This window comes from Heptranchias perlo, chromosome 41 (genome assembly GCF_035084215.1).
Source record: "Heptranchias perlo isolate sHepPer1 chromosome 41, sHepPer1.hap1, whole genome shotgun sequence".
NCBI classification, from domain to species: Eukaryota; Metazoa; Chordata; class Chondrichthyes; order Hexanchiformes; family Hexanchidae; genus Heptranchias; species Heptranchias perlo.
The window spans coordinates 13,408,539-13,433,609 of NC_090365.1; the positions used below are offsets into that span (position 1 = coordinate 13,408,539).

At 45.1% G+C, this 25,071-nt stretch overlaps 1 protein-coding gene across 2 annotated transcripts in view; it reads left to right on the top strand.

The window, feature by feature from the left end:
- The first annotated feature begins 1,394 nt into the window (after positions 1-1,394).
- The window catches only part of cox7a1 (cytochrome c oxidase subunit 7A1), a 39,528-nt gene continuing 15,851 nt past the window's right edge, over positions 1,395-25,071 (top strand). The window contains exon 1 of one of the 2 annotated variants that reach the window (XM_067975135.1): positions 1,395-1,665. In XM_067975135.1, the coding sequence (XP_067831236.1) occupies positions 1,591-1,665 (75 nt within the window). In that variant the 5' untranslated portion in view covers positions 1,395-1,590. Of the gene's footprint in view, positions 1,666-15,331; positions 15,440-25,071 lie in introns of those variants that run through there. The other variant, XM_067975136.1, reaches the window with a different exon arrangement.

Consider the following 25,071-nt stretch of genomic DNA (forward strand, 5'->3'; position numbering starts at 1 on the left):
TATCTGGTCATTTATCTCATTACTGTTTGTGAGACCTTGCTGTGCAGAAATTGGCTGCTGCATTTCCAACATTACTACACTTCAAAAAGTACTTCATTGGTTGTAAAGCGCGTTGGGTCATCCTGAGGCTGTGAAAGGCTGTATATAAATGGGAGTCTTTCTATGAATGGTGTGGAAATAGTGAAAGGTGAGGTTGAAGAGATCTGGGGGTGTTAGCAGACTTGGCTAACAAGGTACTATGGGCAGCAATGAACAAAGCAAACAGAATAAAATGTATTGCCAAATCAATGGAGTCAGAGTCAGAGGTTGTACTAAAGGTCTATAGTACTCTGAGAAAATAACACCTTGAGTTCTGACTCCAGTTTTGATCACCATGGCATAGGAACAGGACTAGGCCATTCAGCCCCGCAAGCCTGTTTTGTCATTCAATTAGATAACGGCTGATCTGTATCTTAACTCCATTTACCCGCCTTGGTTCCGTAACCCTTAATCCCCTTACCTAACAAAAATCGATCAATCTTAGTTTTGAAATTTTTCATTGATCCCTGGCCTCAAGCGCTTTTTTGGGGGAAGAGAGTTCCAGACAGGAGCAAAACGTTCAAACCTTGGAAGCAGTTCAGTGAAGAGCCTCCAGGCTGAGCCCTCACATTGGAAGGCTGGAGTTTTACTCCACAAAATCTAATCCCACTCTCCTCCTCGTTTCCGCTCCCCTTTAATTTTTTCAAGCAGCTGCTCTAATTCCATTTATAGAGTCTGCTTCAACACCGCAGAGAATTTCACATTCTGCACACCCTCTGGGTTAATCATTTATTTTTTCTAACCTCCCCTTTGATTCTTTCTGTGATAAGCTGAAATTTGTGCCCTCCTGGAACTGTCTCACTGACAATCAATCGCTATTTACCCTCTCACCACCCTTCATAACCTTGAAGACCTCCAGGATAGTCCTTGATCTTCTCAACTCCAGTAAAAAGAGAGAGTAGATTAGAGAAACACAGGCTGTTTGGGCTTGAAGGAGAGCAGTTACCGAGCGACCCAATAGAAGCAAGTAAAGATATAAAATGGTATAGAGAAGATAAACCTAGCACATCACTTCAAGGAAAACCAAGACATTAGGACAAGAGGGCAGTAGTTCAGACTGTTAAACGGCAAATTTAGAACTGATGTCAGGAAGAATTTCTTCACACAGTGAACAACAAATTGAACTGAAGTCCAATTGGTGGAGATGAAAATCTTAGAGTCTTTGAAGAACGAGTTCGATTCTGCACATTCGTCTTGTGAAAAGAGCCAATCATTAATTGACTATGCAAATCTGAACCATCCAATCAGAAGAGGAGAACGTTGGCAGGCGAGACAGCAGGTCAGGGTTCAATGGTGAAGATTTTTTTCATTGTTAGGAAAGTGAGGCTAAGAGTCAAGGCCCACAGTGGAGGAGGCCAAGAAGGTTCCAAAGAGTGGGAAAGAAGGTGAGGTAAATCAGGAAGTGGTGATTAGATGTGAGGATGGATGAATAATCAGGATCGGGCTCAGCTGGGATGTCCTCCAAGGTCAAATACCCTGCTGACCTACACTATCTAGACTTGCACATGAAGAATGGGTGAAGGACCGGAGGGTGATGGTTACCCATGGAATGAAGGCCTGCATCAGTCACTGCCTTCAGGGCAGCAGGTGAGAAAACAGGAGGAAATTGGTAACAAGAACACTCACTGTATCTTTAACATGCTTTAAGCATACTGCCTGGGTTCAGATTGGGTACGGGTAGTGTAGTGGTTATGTTACTGGATTAATAATTCAGTGAATGTGAGTTCCAATCCCGTGAGAATTTGAATTCAGTTTATAAAATAAAAATCTGTAAATAACACAAAAAGCTGGTGACCATGAAGCTGTCGGATTGTTGTAAAAACCCAACTCCGTTCTCTAGCCACCGACTCCATCCCTCTTCCTGGCCGCTGTCTGAGGCTGAGCCAGACCGTTCACAACCGTTGCGTCCTATTTGACCCTGAGGTGAGCTTCCGACCACATATCCGCTCCATCACTAAGACCACCTACTTCCATCTCCGTAACATCGCCCGTCTCCGCCCCCCGCCTCAGCTCACCTGCTGCTGAAACCCTCATCTATGCCTTTGTTACCTCCAGACTCGACTATTCCAATGCTCTCCTGGCCGGCCTCCCATCTTCCACCCTCTGTAAACTTCAGAAATACTAGAGAGCCAAGGATCTGGTGAGAATAGGGAACTGAAAGAAATTAGTATTAGTAAAAAAAATAGTACTAGAGAAACTAATGGGACTGAAAGTCAATAAATCCCAAGGTCCTGATGATCTACATCCCAGGGTTTTGAAAGAGGTGGCTATAGAGATAGTGGATGCATTGGTTGTCATCTTCTAAAATTCTATAGATTCTGGAATGGTTCCTGCAGATCGGAGGGTGGCAAATGTAACACCACTATTTAAAAAAAGAGGGAGAGAGAAAACAAAGAATTACAAACCTGTTGGCCTGACATCAGTAGTAGGGAAAATGCTAGAATCTATTATAAAGGATGTGATAACAGGACACTTAGAAAATAATAATAGGATTTGGCAGAGTCAACATGGATTTATGAAAGGGAAATCATGTTTGATAAACCTATTGGAGTTCTTTGAGGATGTAACTAGTAGAATAGATAAGGGGGAACCAGTGGATGTGGTGTATTTGATTTTCAGAAGGTTTGCAATAAGGTCCCACACAGGAGGTTGGTGAACAAAGTTAGAGCACATGGAATTGGGGGTAATATACTGGCATGGATTGAGAATTGATTAACAGACGGATAACAGAGAGTAGGAATAAACGGGTCTTTTTCAGGTTGGCAGACTGTGACTAGTGGGGTACCGCAGGGATCGGTGCTTGGGCCCCAGCTATTCACAATCTATATCAATGATATGGATGAGGGGACCAAATGTATTATTTCCAAGTTTGCTGTTGACACAAAACTAGGTGGGAATGTGAGTTGTGAGGAGGATGCAAAGAGGCTTCAAGGGGATATAGACAGGCTAAGTGAGTGGGCAAGAACATGGTAGATGGAATATAATGTGGAAAAATGTGAAATTATCCATTTTGGTTGGAAAAACAGAACTGCAGAGTATTTTTTAAATGGTGATAGATTGGGAAATGTTGATGTTCAAAGGGACCTGGGTGTCCTTGTACATGAGTCACTGAAAGCTAACATGCAGGTGCAGCAAGCAATAAGGAAGGCAAATGGTATGTTGGCCTTTATTACAAGAGAATTTGAGTACAGGAGTAAAGATGTCTTACTGCAATTATATAGGGCCTTGGTGAGACCACACCTGGAGTATTGTGCACAATTTTGGTCTCCTTACCCAAGAAAGGATATACTTGCCATAGAGGGAATGCATCAAAGGTTCACCAGACTGATTCCTGGGATGGCGGGATTGTTGTATGAGGAGAGATTGAGTAGACTAGGCCTGTATTCTCTAGAGTTTAGAAGAGTGAGAGGTGATCTCATGAAACATACAAAATTCTTACAGGGCTCGACAGGGTAGATGCAGGGAGGATGTTTCCCCTGGCAGGGGAGTCTAGAACCAGGGATCACAGTCTCGAATAAGGGGTGGGCCATTTAGGACTGAGAGGAGGAGAAATTTCTTCACTCAGAGGGCGGTGAATCTTTGGAATTCTCTACCCCAGAGGGCTGTGGAGGCTCAGTCATTGAGTACATTCAAAACTGAGATCGATAGATTTCTAGATATTAAAGGCATCAAGGGATATGGGGATGGTGCAGGAAAATTGCGTTGAGATAGAAGATCAGCCATGATCTTGTTGAATGGCCGAGCAGGCTCAACGGGGCCGGATGGCCTACTCCTGCTCCTATTTCTTATGTTCTTATGTTTTTATGTTCAGTTCACCCAAAACTTTGTTGTCCGTATCCCAACTCGCATCAAGTCCTGTTCACCCATCACCCCTGTGCTCGCTGACCTACACTGGCTCCCGGTCCGGCCAAGCCTCAGTTTTAAAATTCTCATCCTTGTGTTCAAATACCTCCACGGCCCCACTTCTCCCTATCTCTGTAACCTCCTCCAGCCTTACAACCCTCCGAGATCTCTGCACTCCTCCAATTCTTGCCTCTTGCACATCCCTGATTTTAATCACTCCACCATTGGCGGTTGTGCCTTCAGCTGCCTAGGCCCCAAGCTCTGGAATTCCCTCCCTAAACCTCTCTGCCTCTCCACCTCTCTCTCCTCCTTTAAGATGCTCCTTAAAACCTACCTCTTTGACGAAGCTTTTGGTCACCTGTCCTAATATATCCTTATGTGGCTCGGTGAAGTGCCTTGGGACGTTTTACTACAATAAAAAAGCTATATAAATGCAAGTTGTTGATGTTGTTGTCAACAGAGCCACCTAGTGGCCAGAGTCTTGCAACTACATTGTGACCGTTGACATAACAAAATTGAATGGGAAATGTGAACATAGCAATTCGCAATGTTAACAAAAAGCGTGACCAAAAATCGTAACTACAGGAAGTAAGGTTTGCACTGCGTTATGTTGATTCCCAGTATCATATGTACTTGTATCACGTGATTCACATGATGTGCTGTACCTGAAGAATCTCTTCATAATTGTGCTTCTTGACCCTGTGACATTGCATAAATCTACTGCCATCCCCACATGCTATCGTGGCGGATAATTGCTGTCTCCACAGACAGACTTTTGAAGTCCTTAGCTGCTCACGTACAAATATAACGTAACCACTAACAGTCATATCACCAAGAGTTTAAACCTGAATCAGTGTTTTAGAAACATAGAAACATAGAAAATAAGAGCAAGAGTAGGCCATTCGGCCCTTTGGGCCTGCTCCGCCATTAAAAATGATCATGGCTGATTGTCCAACTCAGTACCCTGTTCCCGCTTTTTCCCCATATCCCTTGATCCCTTTGAGTTCCCCCTCACAGTTGTGAGCATCTCCTGAACTTTCAACATACGGCCTCACTGTTACTGGTTACAACACACGGACGAGCAGAAAATGCTAATTTTGTTGGATGCAGTAAAGTTAACGGCTAACGTGAAGGGGAGGGTCCAGATGATGGAATTTTGGTTTCAAATTTTTCTGCTTAGCAAATCAGAGATTGAAGTGCTGGAAATGGACTTTCCTACTTAAGACACCCGTTCACAGCTCATAGACTCCCAGATGAGGTTTATAGCTTGGGTTAGATGCAGAGTAAAGCTCCCTTTTACTTTCCCACAATGTCGTGTCTCAAACCCCAGCTCTCCATTGCAGTGTGACACATTACCCATTCTCCACACCAGCTATCGGGGGCCCCCTCCTGTGTGTAAGATTGCCAATCCGTGCCAAATTAGAGGCACTTTGTGTCTTGGCCCCATACCCACTATCAAAAAAGAAAGACTTGCATTTCTATAGCACCTTTCACCACCTCAGGATGTCCCAAATCACTTCACAGCCAATGACGTACTTTCTTGAAGTGTTGTCACTGTTGTAATGTAGGAAACGTGACAGCCAATTGGTGCACAGCAAGATCCCACAATGTGATAATGACTAAATAATCTGTTTTTAGTGTTTGTTGAGGGATAAATATTGGCCAGGACACCGGGGAGAACTCCTCTTCTTCGAAATAGTGCCAGGGGATCTTTTACATCAACCTGAGAGGGCAGACGTCAGTTTAACGTCTCATCCAAAAGACAGCACCTCTAACAGTGCAGAGCTCCCTCAGTATTGCACTGGAGTGCCAGCCTATATTTTTTCTCTGGAATGGGACTTGAACCCACGACCTTCTGACTCAGAGGTAAGAGTGCGACCCACTGAGACACAGCTGACGCCTCGAGTCTCTAAGAGTTACACCGTCCAGGCCAGCAGTGGAATTCGATAATAGAATTGTGCTGAATGGATCCGTGTACTGAGTTCAACAGAAATTGAATGCACTGCTAGTGGGTGGTTTTCTACTGAACAATGGGATTACAGATCAATGGCATCTAATGTAAGAATCACTGCATCACCGAGGCACAGGCTCAGCAGATAAATGAACATCAGCAGCAGGTCAGAAAGACACAACCAGCCAGAAGTAAATGAGTTCACTCAGAAACAAGGAGCACCAAGAATAAAGGAAAGTTAGAGAGGGAGAGAAAGACCAGCTGGAATCAAAGAGCTGAATAAAATCTGACAGCACAATTGCACAGAAAGAGGTCGTTTTCTTTTCTTATCTCCTGAAAATCCAACTAAGGTTAAATCCAACGCTGCTTCCCTGTGATGGTTCACCAGGAGACCTTCTTCATCTGTTGACCTTGTTGACCTCACGATCACCTTTGACCTGCCACATCTCCTCCATCTGCCTCCAACGAACTCGTTTTGAGTGACCAGTGGCCATAAGGTTTCAATTGGTTAGCAGAACCAATAGTACTGAAAATCTACAATTAATCCCAGATTTCAAAAGAGCTAACTTTAATAAAAGCCTGCTATAAAATAAGCTAAAAGATTAAGGCGGCATATAGTGAGACCACAAATCCCGGCCAGAACGGAGATGATTGGGTAATTCCCCCGTCAATCATGCCTGGAGCCCACATTGCTGCAAGTAACTGGGATTGATTTTACACACAGAATTTGTATTATGTAACTATCCTCCACTCACTGCATTTTGCTGGGGAAATAATCCTGCTGTACTCGGGAGACTCTGCTGTAGTTTTGGGCATGAGTTCTGAGACCACAAGTCCCGCCCCTGCCACCAACTCTCAAAGCTCATGACTAAAGCCATGAGCTTTAAACAAACCTGGGGGGGGGGGTGGTGAGATGAGGAGATTTTTTTTTACTCAGCGAGTTGTTATGATCTGGAATGCGCTGCCTGAAAGGGCGGTGGAAGCAGATTCAATAATAACTTTTAAAAGGAAATTGGATAAATACTTGAAAAGGAAAAATTTTCAGGGCCGTGGTGAACGAGCAGGGGAGTGGGTCTAATTGGACAGCTCTTAAAACGAGCCGGCACAGGCACGATGGGCTGAATGGCCTCCTTCTGTGCTGTAAGATTCTATGATTCTAAGCCATAGCTAAAGCAGAGAAGGTTGTAGTTTGTATCCACAGGACAATTCACCAAGAAACAAAGCTCATCATTTTGTCCTTGTATAAGATCTTGGTTAGGCCTCAGTAAGAATACTGTTTCCAGCTTTGGTCTCCAAAAGGATGCAAGATGCAAGAGAAAGGCCTCAAGATTAATTCCCAGTTTAAAACACCTTAGTTACCCAGATAGGCTCAAAGAGCTGGGTCTGTATACTTTGGGAAAGCATAGAATCGGGTGTGATTTGATCCAGGGTTATAAAATAATGAAGGGGCTGGATTATGTTTCTGTTGGCCAGCTGGATAGGTTATGGAGGATCGGGGTCATGCTTACAAGTTATGTGAGGGCAGAACTCGGTTAGATGTTCTTTTCCCAGAGAATAGTGGACCTGTGGAACAGGTGGCCAGCTCGTGTGGTGAACGCTGAGTCACTGTATTCCTGTTTCTGGCTGGAGCGGAGATCACCTCGTACGAGAGTTTACGTAGGTAAGGGTCAATGCAGTCTCTAGGACTAGTTTAAATCGCCAAAGGGGGTCGGAGAAGAATTTTCCAGCTCCCCCCCCATCCAATTGGCGGGTAGATGGAGTTAAGATACAGATCAGTCGTGATCTAAATGAATGGCGGAACAGGCTGGAGGGGCTGAATGGCCTGCTCATGTTCCTAAGGCCTGGGTTTTTATGTTTTTCTGCCTCTCCTGGGAGATTATATGGCTCCAGGTGGGTGGCGAATGGCTGTATCGTGATGCATGGGGCATCACAACTGTGTGGGACAGGATAGATGGACCAATGGGTCTTGTCTGTAATTTTTGTATGTTTCCTCTTCCGCTCTTTTGCAGGTGTCAGCCGTGGCTCAGTGGGTAGCACTCTCACCACTGAGTCAGAAGGTTGAGGGTTCACAGTCCCACTCCAGCGACTTGAGCACAAAATCTAGTCTGACACTCCAGTGCAGTACTGAGGGAGTGCTGCATTGTTGGAGGTGCCGTCTTTTGGATAAGATGTTGTATTGAGGCCCCATCTGCCCAAAGACCCCATGGCATTATTTTGAAGAAGAGCAGCAGAGTTCTCCCCAGTGTAATGGCTAATATTTATCCCTCAACTAACATCACTAAAAACAGATGATCTGGTCATTATCACTTTACAATTTGTGGGATCTTGTTGTGCACAAATTGGCTGCTGTGTTTCCTACATTACAACAGTGACTAGACTTCAAAAGTACTTCATTGGCTGTAAAGTGCTTTGGGTCATCATGAAAGGTGCTATATAAATGCAAGACTTTCTTTTTTATCCTAAACAAACCCTTCACTCTACAAATGTTTAAGCCAGTCCAAGACTTCACCACTGCTCACCTATCTAGGAAGCCTCTTCTCTCATCTCCCTCACACTCCTCAACAGGATACAAGAAAAGTTTGCCTTCTGACCTTTCCCTCACCTCGAGCCTTAAAACCCCACTCTCCCTTCGATCGCTGTCTCTTTTTGCTCTTCACTTTATCGATTCCCCCTCTGTGACATATCACCAGACCTGCAGCGGAGCAAAGCAAACAGACAGAAATAATCAAAGATCAGAGATGGTGCAGCATAGTGAAGGTTTTTGTTAGGCAAGGGTTACGAAACCAAGGTAGATGGAGTTAAGATACAGATCAACCATGATCTAATTGAATGGCGGAACAAGCTTGAGGGGCTGAATGGCCTACTCCTATGTTCCCAGCTCCATTCATTGTACAATGCAACATGTTTGCTGACGCCCGCAGGCTGCCACACTGCTGAGTTATCAGCCAGCCACAGTGGGAAAGTATCTTGAGAGTTGTTTCATTTGGGTGTTGTGGAGGAAATGAACTGATGTGGCAGATCATGGCCATTTTCACCCTGGAGGAGGGGAGGGATCGGAGGGACAGTCACTCTTGCTGCATCTCCTAAGAGTTCTTAAGCGTGGCACTGGCAGAGGCCTCTCAGCGGGTCACTCTGATACCCTTTTGGCCACAAATGAGAGACAGCCCGGGGACGCCTGAGCAAGGGTTAGGAGAAACTGCTCGCCACCCCAATCAAAAAATGATTGAGGAATAACCATATTCATCTCGCTCACAATATCTGCATTTCAGTTTTTTAAGGGCTGGAGAGGTAGCTCGGCCCAGACTGATTGGCACCTGGAGCTTTAGAGCCTTGAACTGAACCGAAAGGGAGAGAAACTGGCTCAGGGAGTGGGATACACAGGCTGGCAGAGAGGTTGCAACACCGGGCTCAACCTTGAAACTCTTCACTCCAGTAAATAGTATCCTGCTCAAAACTAAACTCGTTGACTAAAGGGCTGCCACTGTACAGTAAACGCTGCAACTCAGGCCTATTCTGCCTATAGGCCAAATATCACTGAGCTCAGAAGGTACTTTTATTTTTTTTTTCCCTACATTATAACAGTGACTGCACTTCAAAAGTACTTCATTTGAAGAAGAGCAGGGGAGTTCTCCCTGGTGTCCTGGCCAATATTTATCCCTCAACCAACATCATTAATACAGATTATCTGGTCATGATCACATTGCTGTTTGTGGGATCTTGCTGTGCGCAGATTTGCTGCCGCGTTTCCTACATTACAACAGTGACTACACTTCAGAAGTACTTCATTGACTGTAAAGCCCTTTGGGACGTCCTGAGGTCGTGAAAGGCACAAGTCTTTCTTTTAAAGTTGCAACAGTCAATGGCAGTTACTTGGTTCACCCGCTGTCTGTTGCCTTTGTTGATATAAATGACCTGGCCTACCTTCTTCCAGCGGTAATGAAGATCCACTTTTGTTTTTGGGTTTCCCAGGCTGCTCCAGGTGTTACCGGCTCCACATCTGGCCCGTTACGCACTAAGCGCTTCTGTCGTCATGATGTGACACCGTGATGTCATTGGGCTGTGCGATTTGTGAAGAAGACAGTTCTCAGAGTTCCCAACTCTGGTTGGGTGTATTCCTGGAGGTTTCATCACATGACCTCCCACCTCTAACCGCCCCACCCAGTCAAACAGCCTTGCCCCCACCCCGATCTCCGATAATTTTATAACTAATGAAAGTGTTCAAAGGAAATGAAAAAAATACACCATTTATTTTCGAGCCCCCGTGATCTTTCTCCCCTGGTTTGCTCGCAGCAGTGTCCAGGAGATTCATCTTTCGTTCCTGGTGACTCCAGGGCAATCCTGGAGGGTTGGCAACCCCTAACCTCCCCTGTTCCTCATCAGCAACCGATGGGCCGACTGAGAGTGATGTTGGGAAACATGAAATGGGGGGAAAGTGACACAGAAAAGTGGGAGTCTCCACAAAACACTGCAGCAAGGTGAAAGCACCTTGAGAATGTTTGCTGCCTTTTAAATCATCCCATCTTAAATAATCTCTGCTTGTCTATATTGAAGTGATCACAGACTCACCCACTTGCCCCTTTTGACTGTTAGTTTTTGGACTTTTCTTGGTCCCATCAGGTCTTTAGCTTGCTCTGGTTATTCACGATTGTTGATCCTTGTTTTCCCCAGGTCTGTGGCCTGCTCAGGCCCTGATAGCCCCCTCGAGTTCACAGTCTCCTCAGGCCCTGATAGCCCCCTCGAGTTCACAGTCTCCTCAGGTCCTTGGTCCCCTCAGGTTCTTGATCTCCTGTTACTTTCCTTCTGGGAGCAATGAGGTACAACCTTGCCCTGAGATCATGGGGTAGATTTTCAACTTGCTGCCTGGGCATAAAATTGGCACCGTGAATAGTTCACCTGTTGTTGAAACCACACGATTTTGATTTGTGTTGAACATCCTTGTGGCTGATGTGAATAACACAGCTCGCCTTTGAAGAATCAACAATAACATCAACTTGAACCTTTAATATAGTAAAACGTCACAGGAGCGATCATCAGACAAAATCTGACACTGAGCCACATATTAGGACAGGTGACCAAAAGCTTGGTCGAAGTGGTAGGTTTTAAGGAGCATCTTAAAGGAGGAGAGAGAGGCGGAGAGGTTTAGGGAGGGAATTCCAGAGCTTAGGACCATTTGAAAGTGGCCAACAAGGAGCCCGTTCGGACAAATTCATTCTGTTGATGAAAGTTTTCTTTTAAAAGATGGCAGAGCGTCCTTAATGGCTCAGTGGGTATCCAGGGAATCACCTGACCAGGAAAGTCCCAAGATTGATGTCAGTCTGTGCAGAATTAACAGATCTCAGCTGGCGGGGGGTGGAGGAGTGGGGGGCGAGGGGGCTACCATTGGTTTCTGATTGAATCTGCTTCCACCGCCCTTTCAGGCAGTGAATTCCAGATCATAACAACTCGCTGCATAAAAAAATTCTCCTCATCTCCCCTCTGGTTCTTTTACCAATTATCTTAAATCTGTGTCCCCTGGTCACCGACCCTCCTGCCACTGGAAACAGTTTATCCTTATTTACTCTATCAAAACCCTTCATAATTGTGAACGCCTCTATTAAATCTTCCCCTTAACCTTCTCTGTTCTCAGGAGAACAATCCCAGATTCTTTATTCTTTTCACCTAACTGAAGTTATGAGTCCACAGGAACTAATTTTCATTCGCAGCAAAGCATGCATCAAAACTCAAGCCATGACCCTACCCCTGCCCTGTCCCTATTATGCCCTCTGCCTGCTTTTGGACTTTGCGAAAGATGGCAACACTGTCGGTTCGGTCAACGCAGGCCAATCAACACAGCGGCATTCAGCAACATTAATAGGGAACTTTCACTACTGCAAAGGACGCTGGGGCAATCCCATCTCCATTGTGATCTCTTGCTCCCCAGCAAAACAAAAATAACCATTTGCAAATCTCAGGTGGCCTGCGAAGAGTGAATTTACGCCGGGGGACACTAGCCTGAACAGGTTTGTTTCGATAAAAGCAAAACACTGGAAATCTGAACGTTCTGACGAAAGGTCATCGACCTGAAAGGTTAGCTCTGTTTCTCTCTCCACGGATGCTGCCTGAGCTGCTGAGTGTTTCCAGCATTTTCTGTTTCATTTCAGGTTTGTTTGGAGCTCCTCTTCTGCTATTTTAATGGAACTGTCAGCCCATTTAAAACAAACAGGTTAAAGCCTCTGCAGAAATGGCAGAGAGAAGTCTAGCTGAACGCTTTAAGTGTTTGTACCTAGAATCCTACGGTATAATTTTGGGGCCGAAAATAAATAAAGCAAAAGAGAAAAAGAAGAGGAGGATACATTGATGCCATCTTTTACCTTTTAATGTTTTGATGCTAAGTGATGCCTCACGTACAGGTCTAGCAACTGGAAATCTCAATTTATACAGTGTTTACAGCTCTGCTTCAGAGTCTCATCAATGACCTCCCCAACGCCTCATTGAGATTATCCAGCGAGGAGCTGATCCACATGGGCCAAGTCCTGTGGTCCTGGTCTGTGCTGAGTTAAAGAAAGGAAAGAACTTGCATTTCTATAGCGCCTTTCACGACCCGAGGACATCCCAAAGCGCTTTACAACCAAAGGAATACTTTTGAAGTGTAGTCACTGTTGTAATGTAGGAAAATCGGCAGCCAATTGGTGCACAGCAAGATCCCACAAACAGCAATATGATAATGACCAGATCGTCTGTTCTAGTGATGTTGGTTGAGGGATAAATATTGACCAGGACACCTCCCCAGAATTTCTTCAAATCGGGATCACTTATGTCCACCTGAGAGGACAGACAGTTTAATATCCTGTCCAAAGGACAGTGCAGCACTCCCTCAGTACTGCACTGTACTATCAGCCTAAATTATGTACTCAAGTCTCTGGAGTGGGGACTTGAACCCACAACCTTCTCACTCAGAGGCGAGAGTCCTGTCCACTAAGTCACAGCTTAGGCAGTAAGGACCCTACAGTTGGCCGCTGTACTCCAAGGTTATACAGGGGCAAACTGGTTCCCACTCCTGACAGTTGTCTACGAACCTCCTCTGCAATCCTGCGTGATGTTTGGGTGAGGTTGGAATCATAGGAAGAGGAGGAGGCCATTCAGCCCCTCGAGCCTGTTCCTCCATTCAATTAGATCATGGCTGATCTGTATCTTAACTCCATTTACCATCATTGATTCCATATCCAATAATTCCCTTGCCTAACAAAAATCTATCAATCTCTGTTTTGAAATTTTCAATTGACCCCCAGCCTTAACAGCTTTTTGGGGGAGAGAGTTCCAGATTTCCACTCCCCTTTGTGTGAAGAAGTGCTTCCTGACATCACCCCTGAACGGCCTAGGTTACGCTCCTTGTTCTGGATTCCCCCATCAGAGGAAATAGTTTCTCTCTATCTACCGTATCAACTTCTTTAATCACCTTAGACACCTCTTAATCTTCTATACTCGGTCGGAGTCCCCAGCTAAGATTCATTGTCCAGGCTCACAGATGACCACTCGAGTGTAGTACTGGAGGGTGTCTGGCCCTTACGGAACTGCACCTCAATATGAATTCAACACCTTCCGAGGAGGAGCGGGAACTGGTGGAGAAAACTAGTGAGGGAAAAAAAAATTGAGAGCATCCCCTCAGTGTGAGCCTTGGCTCAGTTGGTGGTACACTCACTTCTGAACCTATAGAAGGCTATGTGTTCAAGTCCCTCTCCAGAGACTTGAACACAAAATCCACTGAGGGAGTGCTGCACTGTCAGAGGTGCTGTCTTTCGGATGAGACGTTGAACCGAGGCCCCATCTGCCCTCTCAGATGGACATAAGAGATCCCATGGCACTATTTTGAAGAGCAGGGGAGTTCTCCCCGGTGTCCTGGCCAATATTTGTTCCTCAACCAACATCTAAAACAGATTATCTGGTTGTTTATTTCAGGGCTGTTTGTGAGATCTTGCTGTGCACAAATTGGCTGTCATGTTTCCTACGTTATAACAGTGACTACACTTCAAAAGTATTTCATAAGAACATAAGAAATAGGAGCAGCAGTAGGCCATATGGCCCCTCGAGCCTGTTCCGCCATTCAATCAGACCATGGCTGATCTTTGCCCTCAACTCCACTTTCCTGCCCGATACCCATATCTCTTGATTCCTCTAGAGTCCAAAAATCTATCGATCTCAGCCTTGAATATATTCAGTGACTCAGCATCCACAGCCCTCTGGGGTAGAGAATTCTAAAGATTCCAAAGAAACCCTCTGAGTGAAGAAATTCCTCCTCGTCTCAGTCTTGAATGGCCGACCCCTTATCCTGAGACTATGCCCCCTAGTTCTAGACTCTCCAGCCAGGGGAAACAATCTCTCAGCATCTACCCTATCAAGCCCCCTCATGATCTTAAATGTTTCAATGAGATCACCTCTCATTCTTCTAAACTCCAGAGAGTATAGGCTCATTCTACTCAACCTCTCTTCATAGGACAACCCTCTCATCCCAGGAATTAATCTAGTGAACCTTTGTTGCACCGCCTCTAAGGCAAGTATATCCTTCCTTAGATAAGGAGACCAAAACTGTACGCAGTACTCCAGGTGAGGTCTCACTAAAGCCCTGTACAATTGTAGTAAGACTTCCTTACTCTTGTACTCCAACCCCCATCCAATAAAGGCCAACATGCCATTTGCCTTCCGAATTGCTTGCTGTACCTGCATACTAACTTTTTGTGTTTCTTGTACGAGGACACCCAAATCTCTCTGAACACCAACATTTAATAGTTTCTCGCCATTTAAAAAATATTCTGTTTTTCTATTCTTCCTACCAAAGTGAATAACCTCACATTTCCCCACATTATACTCCATCTGCCACCTTCTTGCCCACTCACTTAACCTGTCCATATCCCTTTGCAGACTCTTTGTGTCCTGTTCACATCTTACTTTCTAGCTTTGTATCATCAGCAAACTTGGATACATTATACTCGGTCCCTTCATCTAAGTCATTAATATAGATTGTAAGTAGCTGAGGCCCAAGCACTGATCCCTGCGTCACCCCACTAGTTACAGCCTGCCAACCTGAAAATGACCCATTTATTCCTACTCTGTTTTCTGTTCGTTAACCAATCCTCTGTCCATGCTAATATATTACCCCCAACCCCATGAGCCCTTATCTTGTGTAACAACCTTTTATGTGACACCTTATCGAATGCCTTTTGAAAATCCAAATATACCACATCCACTGGTTCCCCTTTATTTACCCTGCTAGTTACATCTTCAAAAGACTCTAATAAATTTGTCAAACATGGTTTTATAAAGCCATGTACCTGACATTGACTGTGAAGCACTTTGGGATGTCCTGAGGTTGTGAAAGGCGCTATATAAATGCAAGTTATTCCTTTTCCCTCAATGCTCCACCAGTGCTAAATACAGACTGAACTTTGATTTGTTCAGCTGCGCTTGCCCTTGTGATTTGGCAGGAGCTGCTGCAGTATTTCAGGAGCTGTCAGACTGAGTGTCCTGTACAGCACTTTAACCAGGGAAAGACAGACGAGCAGCTCAAAGCCAAGCAGCATGAAGCACCTCCTGGTAATACCCCAGACTTAACTTTTGCTCACTCATTTTTTACCTTCATATCGCTATTTGATATAAATTAAGAAACTGCGCAACTTTTGTAAGAGTTGGAACAACTTTTACCCATGTTAAAATTCATATTTGTGTAGATACTTTTTTAAAAAACTATTTCTTGCATGTCCTGTCTTTAACTTTCATTTATTATGCTGTTTTGAGCCATTTTCCGTCGATTTTACCCAATTTGATCCTGGGAATCTTTAATATTAAGTTCGCTGTGAGTCAATCCAACTTGATCGCTTCAGTCCCGCCCTCTTGCTGTGCCGATTGGTCAGTAGTCGGAGGCACCTCTCCCTGAGTGGTCTCTTCTCACGCCAATCATTCCGTACTGTTAAGTTAGGTTGCGTCCTGGATGACCTTGAGTGACAGGAGTGGGGTTTGCAGGATGAGCTGCTCCCTCTAGGCCAGGCTTTAGGGTCTCCCTCTGTATCCAGACTGTGGGTAATGCGGGGAAAGGGTTATTCTGCAGATTGAATTAACAGTAAAAATACAGTGGAATGCATTGGTTAATACTGGTGATGTGCTAAGGAGAGTTGCAACTGAGACACAAGTAAGATGTGTCGGAGGCAGTTGAATGAAGAACAATGTCAAAGGACTGAAACATGAGGCCAAGTCCTGAAGAATTTAGACTTTTTAACCATGAAAGGAGGTAATTTCAGAGGTGAGAGTACAGAGATAAGTCAGTTAAACAGTATTGGGAAGGTTGCAAGAGTAGGATAATGGGACACTTGTTTAAACTGGTGAAAGACTGATCTCACATAAAGCGTGATCAGTACCTGGACTAGATCTCAGGAGAGCATAATGGAGCCAGAAATCTTATGTCTTATGAGGAAAGATTGAACAGGTTGGGTCTGTACTCATTGGAGTTTCGAAGAATGAGAGGAGATCTTATTGAAACATACAAGATTCTGAGGGGACTCGATAGGGTAGATGCTGAGAGGATGTTACCCCTCATGGGGGAATCTAAAACTAGGGGGCATAGTCTCAGAATAAGGGGTCGCCCGTTTAAGGAAATGAGGAGGAATTTCTTCTCCCAGGGGGTCGTGAATCTTTGGAATTCTTTACCCCAAAAAGCTGCGGAAGCCGAGTCATTGAATACATTCAAGGCTGAAATTTTTGATCAGTAAGGGGAAAGGGCGGGAAAGTGGAGTTGAGGTAAAAATCAGATCAGCCATGATCTCATTAAATGGTAGAGCAGGCTCGAGGGGCCGAATGGCCTACTCCTGCTCCTATCTCTTATGGTCTCTTATAGAAATCATGGAATTATTTAAGGAACAATCGGATGCTGCAATGGGGGACTGTGTCTTTGTGGGAGGATCCATTGGATTGAATGGGCTTCCTCATCTGTACTTGTGATCGCAAAGTGGGTGGAATTTTTGAGTGTTCTACTGTTATCCGGAAGAGATTTAAAACAAAAAAAATTGCTGGCGAAGTTCGGCAAGTCAGGCAGAATCTGTGGAGAAAGAAACAGAATTAATGTTTCAGGTCGAAGATCTTTCGTCAGAAGGTTTAAAAACAAACATTTTAAAACAAAAAAAAAACTTGCATTTATATAGTGCCTGTCACGACTTCAGGATGTCTCAAAGCGCGTTACAGCCAATGAAGTACTTTTTGGAAGTATAGTCACTGTTGTAATGTAGGAAACATGGCAGCAAATTTGCACACAGCAAGATCCCACAAACAGTAATGTGATAATGAGCAGATTATCTGTTGGTCGAGGGATAAATATTGGCCAGGACAGCGGGGAAAACTCCCCTGCTCTTCTTCAAATAGTGCCTTGGGATCTTTTACGTCCACCTGAGAGGGCAGATGGGCCCTCGGTTTAATGTCTCATCTGAAAGACGGCACCTCCGACAATGCAGCACTCCCTCAGTACTGCACTGGAGTGTCAGCCTAGATTTTGTGCTCAAGTCTCTAGAGTGAACCCACAGCTTCTCCATAATTTTGAAAACCTCTTATTAAATCTCACCTTAACTTTCTCTGCTCTAAGGAGAATAATTCCAGCTTCTCAAGTCTTTCCACATAACTGAAGTCACTTATCCCTGGCAAATCCCCTCTGCACCTTCCAAGGCCTCACTTTTATGACTTGTGACATGCTTGTGAACCTGTCAATTTTAGTCCTCACTTGTGGGACAAAGTCTAAGATCTGAAAGCAAGGAAAGCGAGAGAGAGAGAGAGAAAACCAGAAAGGCAGCGAAACGATTGGAACAGACAGGTGCAGAAGTGGAAAGTCGAGACTGTGTAAGATGCAAAGACAAAAACACAAAGGAATAATTCATGATTTCAGAGGGCAGAGGCAAGAGCAAAGCAAAAGGGCAAGGAAACCAGAGAACAGTTAAAGTGGCAAATGGGATGTAAATAAAGGCAGGGATAATTTAAAACTGGGCAAGGAGAGCAGGAGGTACAACACTCGGGCTGGAGACTCGGGGGGACAGTGATGATAGAAATCAAACTGTGGATTCTTTTCTTGTAAAGAAGCTTCCAAGTTTGGTATTTAAGGCTGTATTAATACCTCAGGATTGGTGTTTGAGACTTTTTTTATCTCCACATTGTCCCGTTTGTTTTGGGCAGGAATTTTTCACTGTGACCTTTGCTGTTTGTATAATTTTAGCATCTGAGTGTTCCAGGCTTGGTTAATGATCAGTCCTGTACAGTGCCCAGCATTGCTCAGTATTGGCAGTGCGACCTCTGCACTCTTTGTGGGTTTGTCTCTGACTTTCTTGACCTTTCTTCACCTTTTCCTAGTTAAGTGCTGTTGTCTGCCTCGTATGTAGTTAGGATTAAAGACTAATTAGAATGATGTGTTAAACTAGCATATTAAGTTCAGTCTAGTTGTGAAAGGTCTCTAAAAGTTTTGTTGATGAGTTAAGATACGTCAAGTTAAAAGAAATATTCAATAATTAATGATTATCAAGCTTTTATATTAAAACACCTTAAAAGATTGGTAATCTAGCAAACACAAGGAAGGGAGAGACATGAGGACAATGATCTGCATGTGTTGACATGTTTACCTGTTGTTTGGATGAGATGTTAAACCAAAGCCCCGTCCGCCCTCTCAGGTGGACATAAAAGATCCCATGGCACTATTTCGAAGAAGAGCGGGGGAGTTTGTCCTGGTCAATATTGATCCCTCAACCAACATCACTAAAACAGACTTCGGGTCATTATCATACTGCTGTTTGTGGGACCTTGATGTGTGGTTTGCCAGACTGTTATTTGTCTATCAGTCAGAGATACAGAGTTCAAGGCATCTTGTATTATTTCTAGTGAACTTATAAGCAGCGTTCACCCGTGACACATCACATTATCAGATACTTTGAATCGTAGGATGGGAGAATTTGCTTATAGAAGTGGTCTTTTGCACTGGGCTCAAGTAAAAGAACCTGGTGAGAACCCGAATTATAATAGTGGGTTGTTCATGACTCTATCTCCATGTGGCTTTCCGGCGAATAGGATATCCATCCAGTTCTGGAATGATCTACCTGGGAATTTGAAAACCAGACACCAACAATCTGTTTTTAAAGGAAATTTTTTTGGCATTTCTGTCTTATGTGGAACTGATATTAAAGTTACTTACGTTTTCCTCAGTAGTTAAGGTGTCTGGGAACACAGGAACATAGGAACAGGAATAGGCCATTCAGCCCCTTGAGCCTGTTCCGCCATTCAATTAGACCATGGTTGATCTCATAGAATCATAGAATGATACAGCACAGAAGGAGGCCATTCGGCCCAATGTGCCTGTGCCAGCTCTTTGAAAGTGCTATTCAATTACCCCATAAGGTAAATTTTCTCCCCTTCAAGTATTTATCCAATTCGCTTTTGAAAGTTGCTATTGAATCTGCCTCCACCACCCTTTCAGGCAGCGCATTCCAGATCATAACAACTCGCTGCGTAAAAAAAATTCTCCTCATCTCACCCTCTGGATCTTTTGCCAATTACTTTAAATCTGTGTCCTCTGGTTAATAAGAAGAACATAAGAAATAGGAGCAGGTGTAGGCCATACGGTCTCTCGAGCCTGTTCCACCATTCAATAAGATCATGGCTGATCTTCTACCTCAACTCCACTTTGCTGCCCTATCCCATATCCCTCGATTCCCTTAGTGTCCAAAAATCTATCGATCTCAGTCTTGAATATAGTCAACAACTGAGCATCCACAACCCTCTGGTTACCGACCTTTGTGCCACTGGAAACAGTTCTCCTTATTTACTCTATCAATACCGTTCATGATTTTGAACACCTCTATTAAATCTCCCCTTAACCTTCTCTGCTCTAAGGAGAACAATCCCAGCTCCTCCAGTCTCTCCACTGAAGTCCCTCATTCCTGGCACCATTCTAGTAAATCGCCTCTGCACCCTCTCTAAGGCCTTGACATCCTTCCTAAAGTGCGATGCCCAGAATTGGACACAGTACCGCAGCTGGGGCCTAACTTGCTTTTATACTCAATGTCTCTGTTTATAAAGCCCAGGATCCCATATGCTTTTTTAATAGCCTTCTCAACTTGTCCTGCCACCTTCAAAGATTTGTGTACATAAACCCCTGGGTCTCGCTGTTCCTGCGCCCCCTTTAAAATTGTACCATTTAGTTTATAATGCCTCTCCTCATTCTTCCTACCAAAATGCATCACTTCACACTTCTGTATCTTAACTCCATTTACCCGCCTTGGTTCCATTTCCCTTAATACCCTTACCTCACAAAAATCGATCAATCTCAGTTTTGAAATTTTCAATTGACCCCCAGCCTCAACAGCTTTTTGGGGGAGAGAGTTCCAGATTTCCACCCCCCTTTGTGTGAATATGTCACCCCTGAACGGCCTAGCTCTAATTTTAAGGTTATGCCCCCTTGTTCTGGACTCCCTCACCAAAGGAAATCATTTCTCTCTATCTACCCTATCAATTCCTTTTATCATAAAACATCTCAATTAGACGACCCCTTAATTTTCTATACTCCGGGGAATACGAGCCTAGTCTTTGCAACCTGTCCTCATAATTGAACCCATTCTGGTGAATTTGCGCTGCATCCCCTCCAAGGCCAAAATATCCTTCCTGAGGTGCGGTGCCCAGAACTAAACGAGGTACTCCAGATGCGGTCTAACCAGAGCTTTATAGAACTGTAACGTAACTTCCACCCCTTGCAATAAAGGCTAACATTCCATTTGCCTCTTAAATTATTGTTTGCACCTATTCACTAGCTTTTAATGATTTCTGTACATGGACCCCTAAATCTCTCTGCTCCTCTACAGTTCCTAGCTTCCCGCCATTTAGAAAATACTCTGATCTATTTTTCTTAGCTCCCATCTCTGTCCAGTTCTCGGGAGGGCTGCCCTGGTTAATCTTTGGCTCAACACCTGGGCTTTTTAGGGAGTCAAGCTCCAAATATTTGTCTCTGAGTAGCAGATAAATAGAAGCCATGACTCATGATAGATGGAGTCTCCCCCCCCAACCTCAGTGCTGATTCATGTCTCAGGAAGAGCCTATCAATCAAACTTTGAGTATCTCCCAATCACGGAGAGACCCAACTATTGTGACAACCATCACGGTGAGGAATGTTAACCTGGGAGATTGGAACACTTCCCATGTCAGGCACCTAGTGTCGCCTCTGAAGCATGACCAGGCTAGGTATGGCATGGTGGAATGCAGAATGAAGGTGTCTCTACTCTGCCCCAGTGCGTCTCAGTTCCCTGTCCAAAAAGTGCTACTCTGTCTCAACAACAACAACTTGCATTTATATAGCGCCTTTAACGTAGTAAAACGTCACAAGACGCTTCACAGGAGCGTTATCAAACAAGATTTGACACTGAGCCAAGAGATATATGAGGACAAGTGACCAAAAGCTTGGTCAAAGAGGTAGGTTTTAAGGGGCATCTTAAAGGAGGAGAGAGAGGCGGAGAGGTTTCGGGAGGGAATTCCAGAGCTTAGGGCCCAGGCAGCTGAAGGCATGGCCGCCAACGGTGGGGGCGATTAAAATCGGGGATAAGAAATAGGAGCAGGAGTGGGCCATACGGCCCCTCGAGCTTGCTCCACCATTCAATCAGATGATGGCTGATCTTCGACCTCAACTCCACTTTCCCGCCCGATCCCTGGAACGTGCAAGAGGCAAGAATTGGAGGAGCGCAGAGATCTCGCTGATCTCTACTGTACTAGCCCGATACTTTCCATTTCTTGCACTCACCATCCTCATTGACTGGGACTGCTAATAATAAAGGGAAATCTGTGTCCAGCGCCTGTACTAAAGTTCTTAGTCACACACACTGATTTGGGACTAGGAGCACCATTGGTTCAACGGCAAGAAACAGGCAAAGAGTGAGCAGCAGAGAGAGCCAGACTCTTGACGATGACGGAATGTAAATATTTTCCGACTGGACACAGATTTGAAATAATTAGCCAAAAATGCCAATGGGGAGATGAGGAGAATTTTTTTTTTACTCAGCGATTTTATGCATGACCTGAAAGGGCGGTGGAAGCAGATTCAATAATAACTTTCAAAGGGGAATTGGATAAATTCTTCAAGAGGAAAAATTTGCAGGGCTTCGGGGAAAGAGCGGGGGGGAGGGGAGTGGGACTAATTGAATAGCTCTTTCAAAGAGCCAGCACAGGGACAATGGGCCGAATGGCCTCCTTCTGTGCTGTAAGATTCTATGATTTAGCCAGTAAAGATTCCTATGAAATTATGAACAGGTTTGTGCTGTGGGCCCAAGCCTACCAGGAGTTGGGTTGAGTGGGAGAAACTCATTTCGCATGAGACGGTTAACGGACAGCAGATTGTTTCAGTCAGGATTTGAACTCAGGTCCCAGAAGACAAAGAGCAGTGTTGGCCAATCTTATTCATAGATTGTCTGCATGGGCACTGAGACACAATCCATGCTTTGTGACTTTGATTTGACTCTTTTATTTAATTTCACAAGACAATACCTATTAATTACGCTGCTTGTATTTATTCCTGCTGTGCCTTTCTGGCATTCAGTTTGGGTTTAAAATGATAGCACTCTTCAAACTTGAATACTTCCAAAGCACGTCTCAGGTAACAGAAACGAAAGTTGAATGTATTCCAAAAATAAAAATGATCAATAGGCCTTTGGTGAGTGATTACACTTGTCAGGAATCTTGGGAATTTAATCTAGTTGCCGGGATACAGGTTACCGTCGCATTAATAGTAGCGTCAATAACACGGCATCACATTATTCCCTCAGTGCCAGGAAGCCTTAGGAAAAAAAACTCCTTCAGAACATTCGCAAGGACAATGATGTCTTCTAGGCCATCGATTCCCAATGGCGTGCGATGCAGAGACTCAGATTGGTATTGGGCAGGGTGGAGACTCAGATTGGGGGTGGGCAGGGTGGAGACTCAGATTGGGGGTGGGCAGGGTAGAGAGTCTCAGGTTGCAATTGGACAGGGTGGGAGAGACTTAGGTTTGGATTGGGCAGGGTAGAGAGACTTAGGTTGGGGATGGACAGGGTGGGAGAGACTTAGGTTTGGATTGGGCAGGGTAGAGAGACTCAGGTTGGTATTGGGCAGGGTAGAGAGTCTCAGTTTGGTATTGGGCAGGGTAGAGAGACTCAGGTTGAGGGTGGGCAGGGTAGAGAGCCTCAGGTTGCAATTGGACAGGGTGGGAGAGACTTAGGTTGGTATTGAGCAGGGTAGAGAGACTTAGGTTGGTATTGAGCAGGGTAGAGAGACTTAGGTTGGTATTGGACAGGGTAGAGAGACTCAGGTTGGGGATGGACAGGGTAGAGAGACTCAGGTTGGTATTGGGCAGGGTAGAGAGACTCAGGTTGGTATTGGGCAGGTTAGAGAGACTTAGGTTGGTATTGCACAGGGTAGAGAGACTTAGGTTGGTATTGGACAGGGTAGAGAGACTCAGGTTGGGGATGGACAGGGTAGAGAGACTCAGGTTGGTATTGGGCAGGGTAGAGAGACTCAGGTTGGTATTGGGCAGGGTAGAGAGACTTAGGTTGGTATTGCACAGGGTAGAGAGACTTAGGTTTGTATTGGGCAGGGTAGAGAGACTCAGGTTGGTATTCGACAGGGTACAGAGACTCAGGTTGGTATTGCACAGGGTAGAGAGACTTAGGTTTGCATTGGGCAGGGTAGAGAGACTCAGGTTGGGGGTGGGCAGGGTAGAGAGACTCAGGTTGGTATTCGACAGGGTAGAGAGACTCAGGTTGGGGATGGACAGGGTAGAGAGACTCAGGTTGGTATTCGACAGGGTAGAGAGACTCGGATTGGTATTGGGCAGGGTAGAGAGACTTAGGTTGGTATTGGGCAGGGTAGAGAGACTTAGGTTGGTATTGGACAGGGTAGAGAGCCTCAGGTTGCAATTGGACAGGATGGGAGAGACTTAGGTTGGTATTGAGCAGAGTAGAGAGACTTAGGTTGGTATTGGACAGGGTAGAGAGACTTAGGTTGGGGATGGACATGGTAGAGAGACTCAGGTTGGGGATGGACAGGGTCGAGAGACTCAGGTTGGTATTGGGCAGGGTAGAGAGACTCAGGTTGGTATTGGGCAGGGTAGAGAGACTTAGGTTGGTATTGCACAGGGTACAGAGACTCAGGTTGGTATTGCACAGGGTAGAGAGACTTAGGTTTGCATTGGGCAGGGTAGAGAGACTCAAGTTGGTATTGGGCAGGGTAGAGAGACTCAGGTTGGGGATGGACAGGGTAGAGAGACTCAGATTGGTATTGGGCAGGGTAGAGAGACTTAGTTTGGGGATGGACAGGGTAGAGAGACTTAGGTTGGTATTGGGCAGGGTAGAGAGACTTAGGTTTGTATTGGGCAGGGTAGAGAGACTCAGGTTGGGGGTGGGCAGGGTAGAGAGACTCAGGTTGGTATTCGACAGGGTAGAGAGACTCAGGTTGGGGATGGACAGGGTAGAGAGACTCAGGTTGGTATTCGACAGGGTAGAGAGACTCGGATTGGTGTTGGGCAGGGTAGAGAGACTTAGGTTGGTATTGGGCAGGGTAGAGAGCCTCAGGTTGCAATTGGACAGGATGGGAGAGACTTAGGTTGGTATTGAGCAGGGTAGAGAGACTTAGGTTGGTATTGAGCAGGGTAGAGAGACTTAGGTTGGTATTGGACAGGGTAGAGAGACTCGGATTGGTATTGGGCAGGGTAGAGAGACTTAGGTTGGTATTGGACAGGGTAGAGAGCCTCAGGTTGCAATTGGACAGGATGGGAGAGACTTAGGTTGGTATTGAGCAGGGTAGAGAGACTTAGGTTGGTATTGAGCAGGGTAGAGAGACTTAGGTTGGTATTGGACAGGGTAGAGAGACTTAGGTTGGGGATGGACAGGGTAGAGAGACTCAGGTTGGGGATGGACAGGGTCGAGAGACTCAGGTTGGTATTGGGCAGGGTCGAGAGACTCAGGTTGGTATTGGGCAGGGTAGAGAGACTCAGGTTGGTATTGGGCAGGGTAGAGAGACTTAGGTTGGTATTGCACAGGGTACAGAGACTCAGGTTGGTATTGCACAGGGTAGAGAGACTTAGGTTTGCATTGGGCAGGGTAGAGAGACTCAAGTTGGTATTGGGCAGGGTAGAGAGACTCAGGTTGGGGATGGACAGGGTAGAGAGACTCAGATTGGTATTGGGCAGGGTA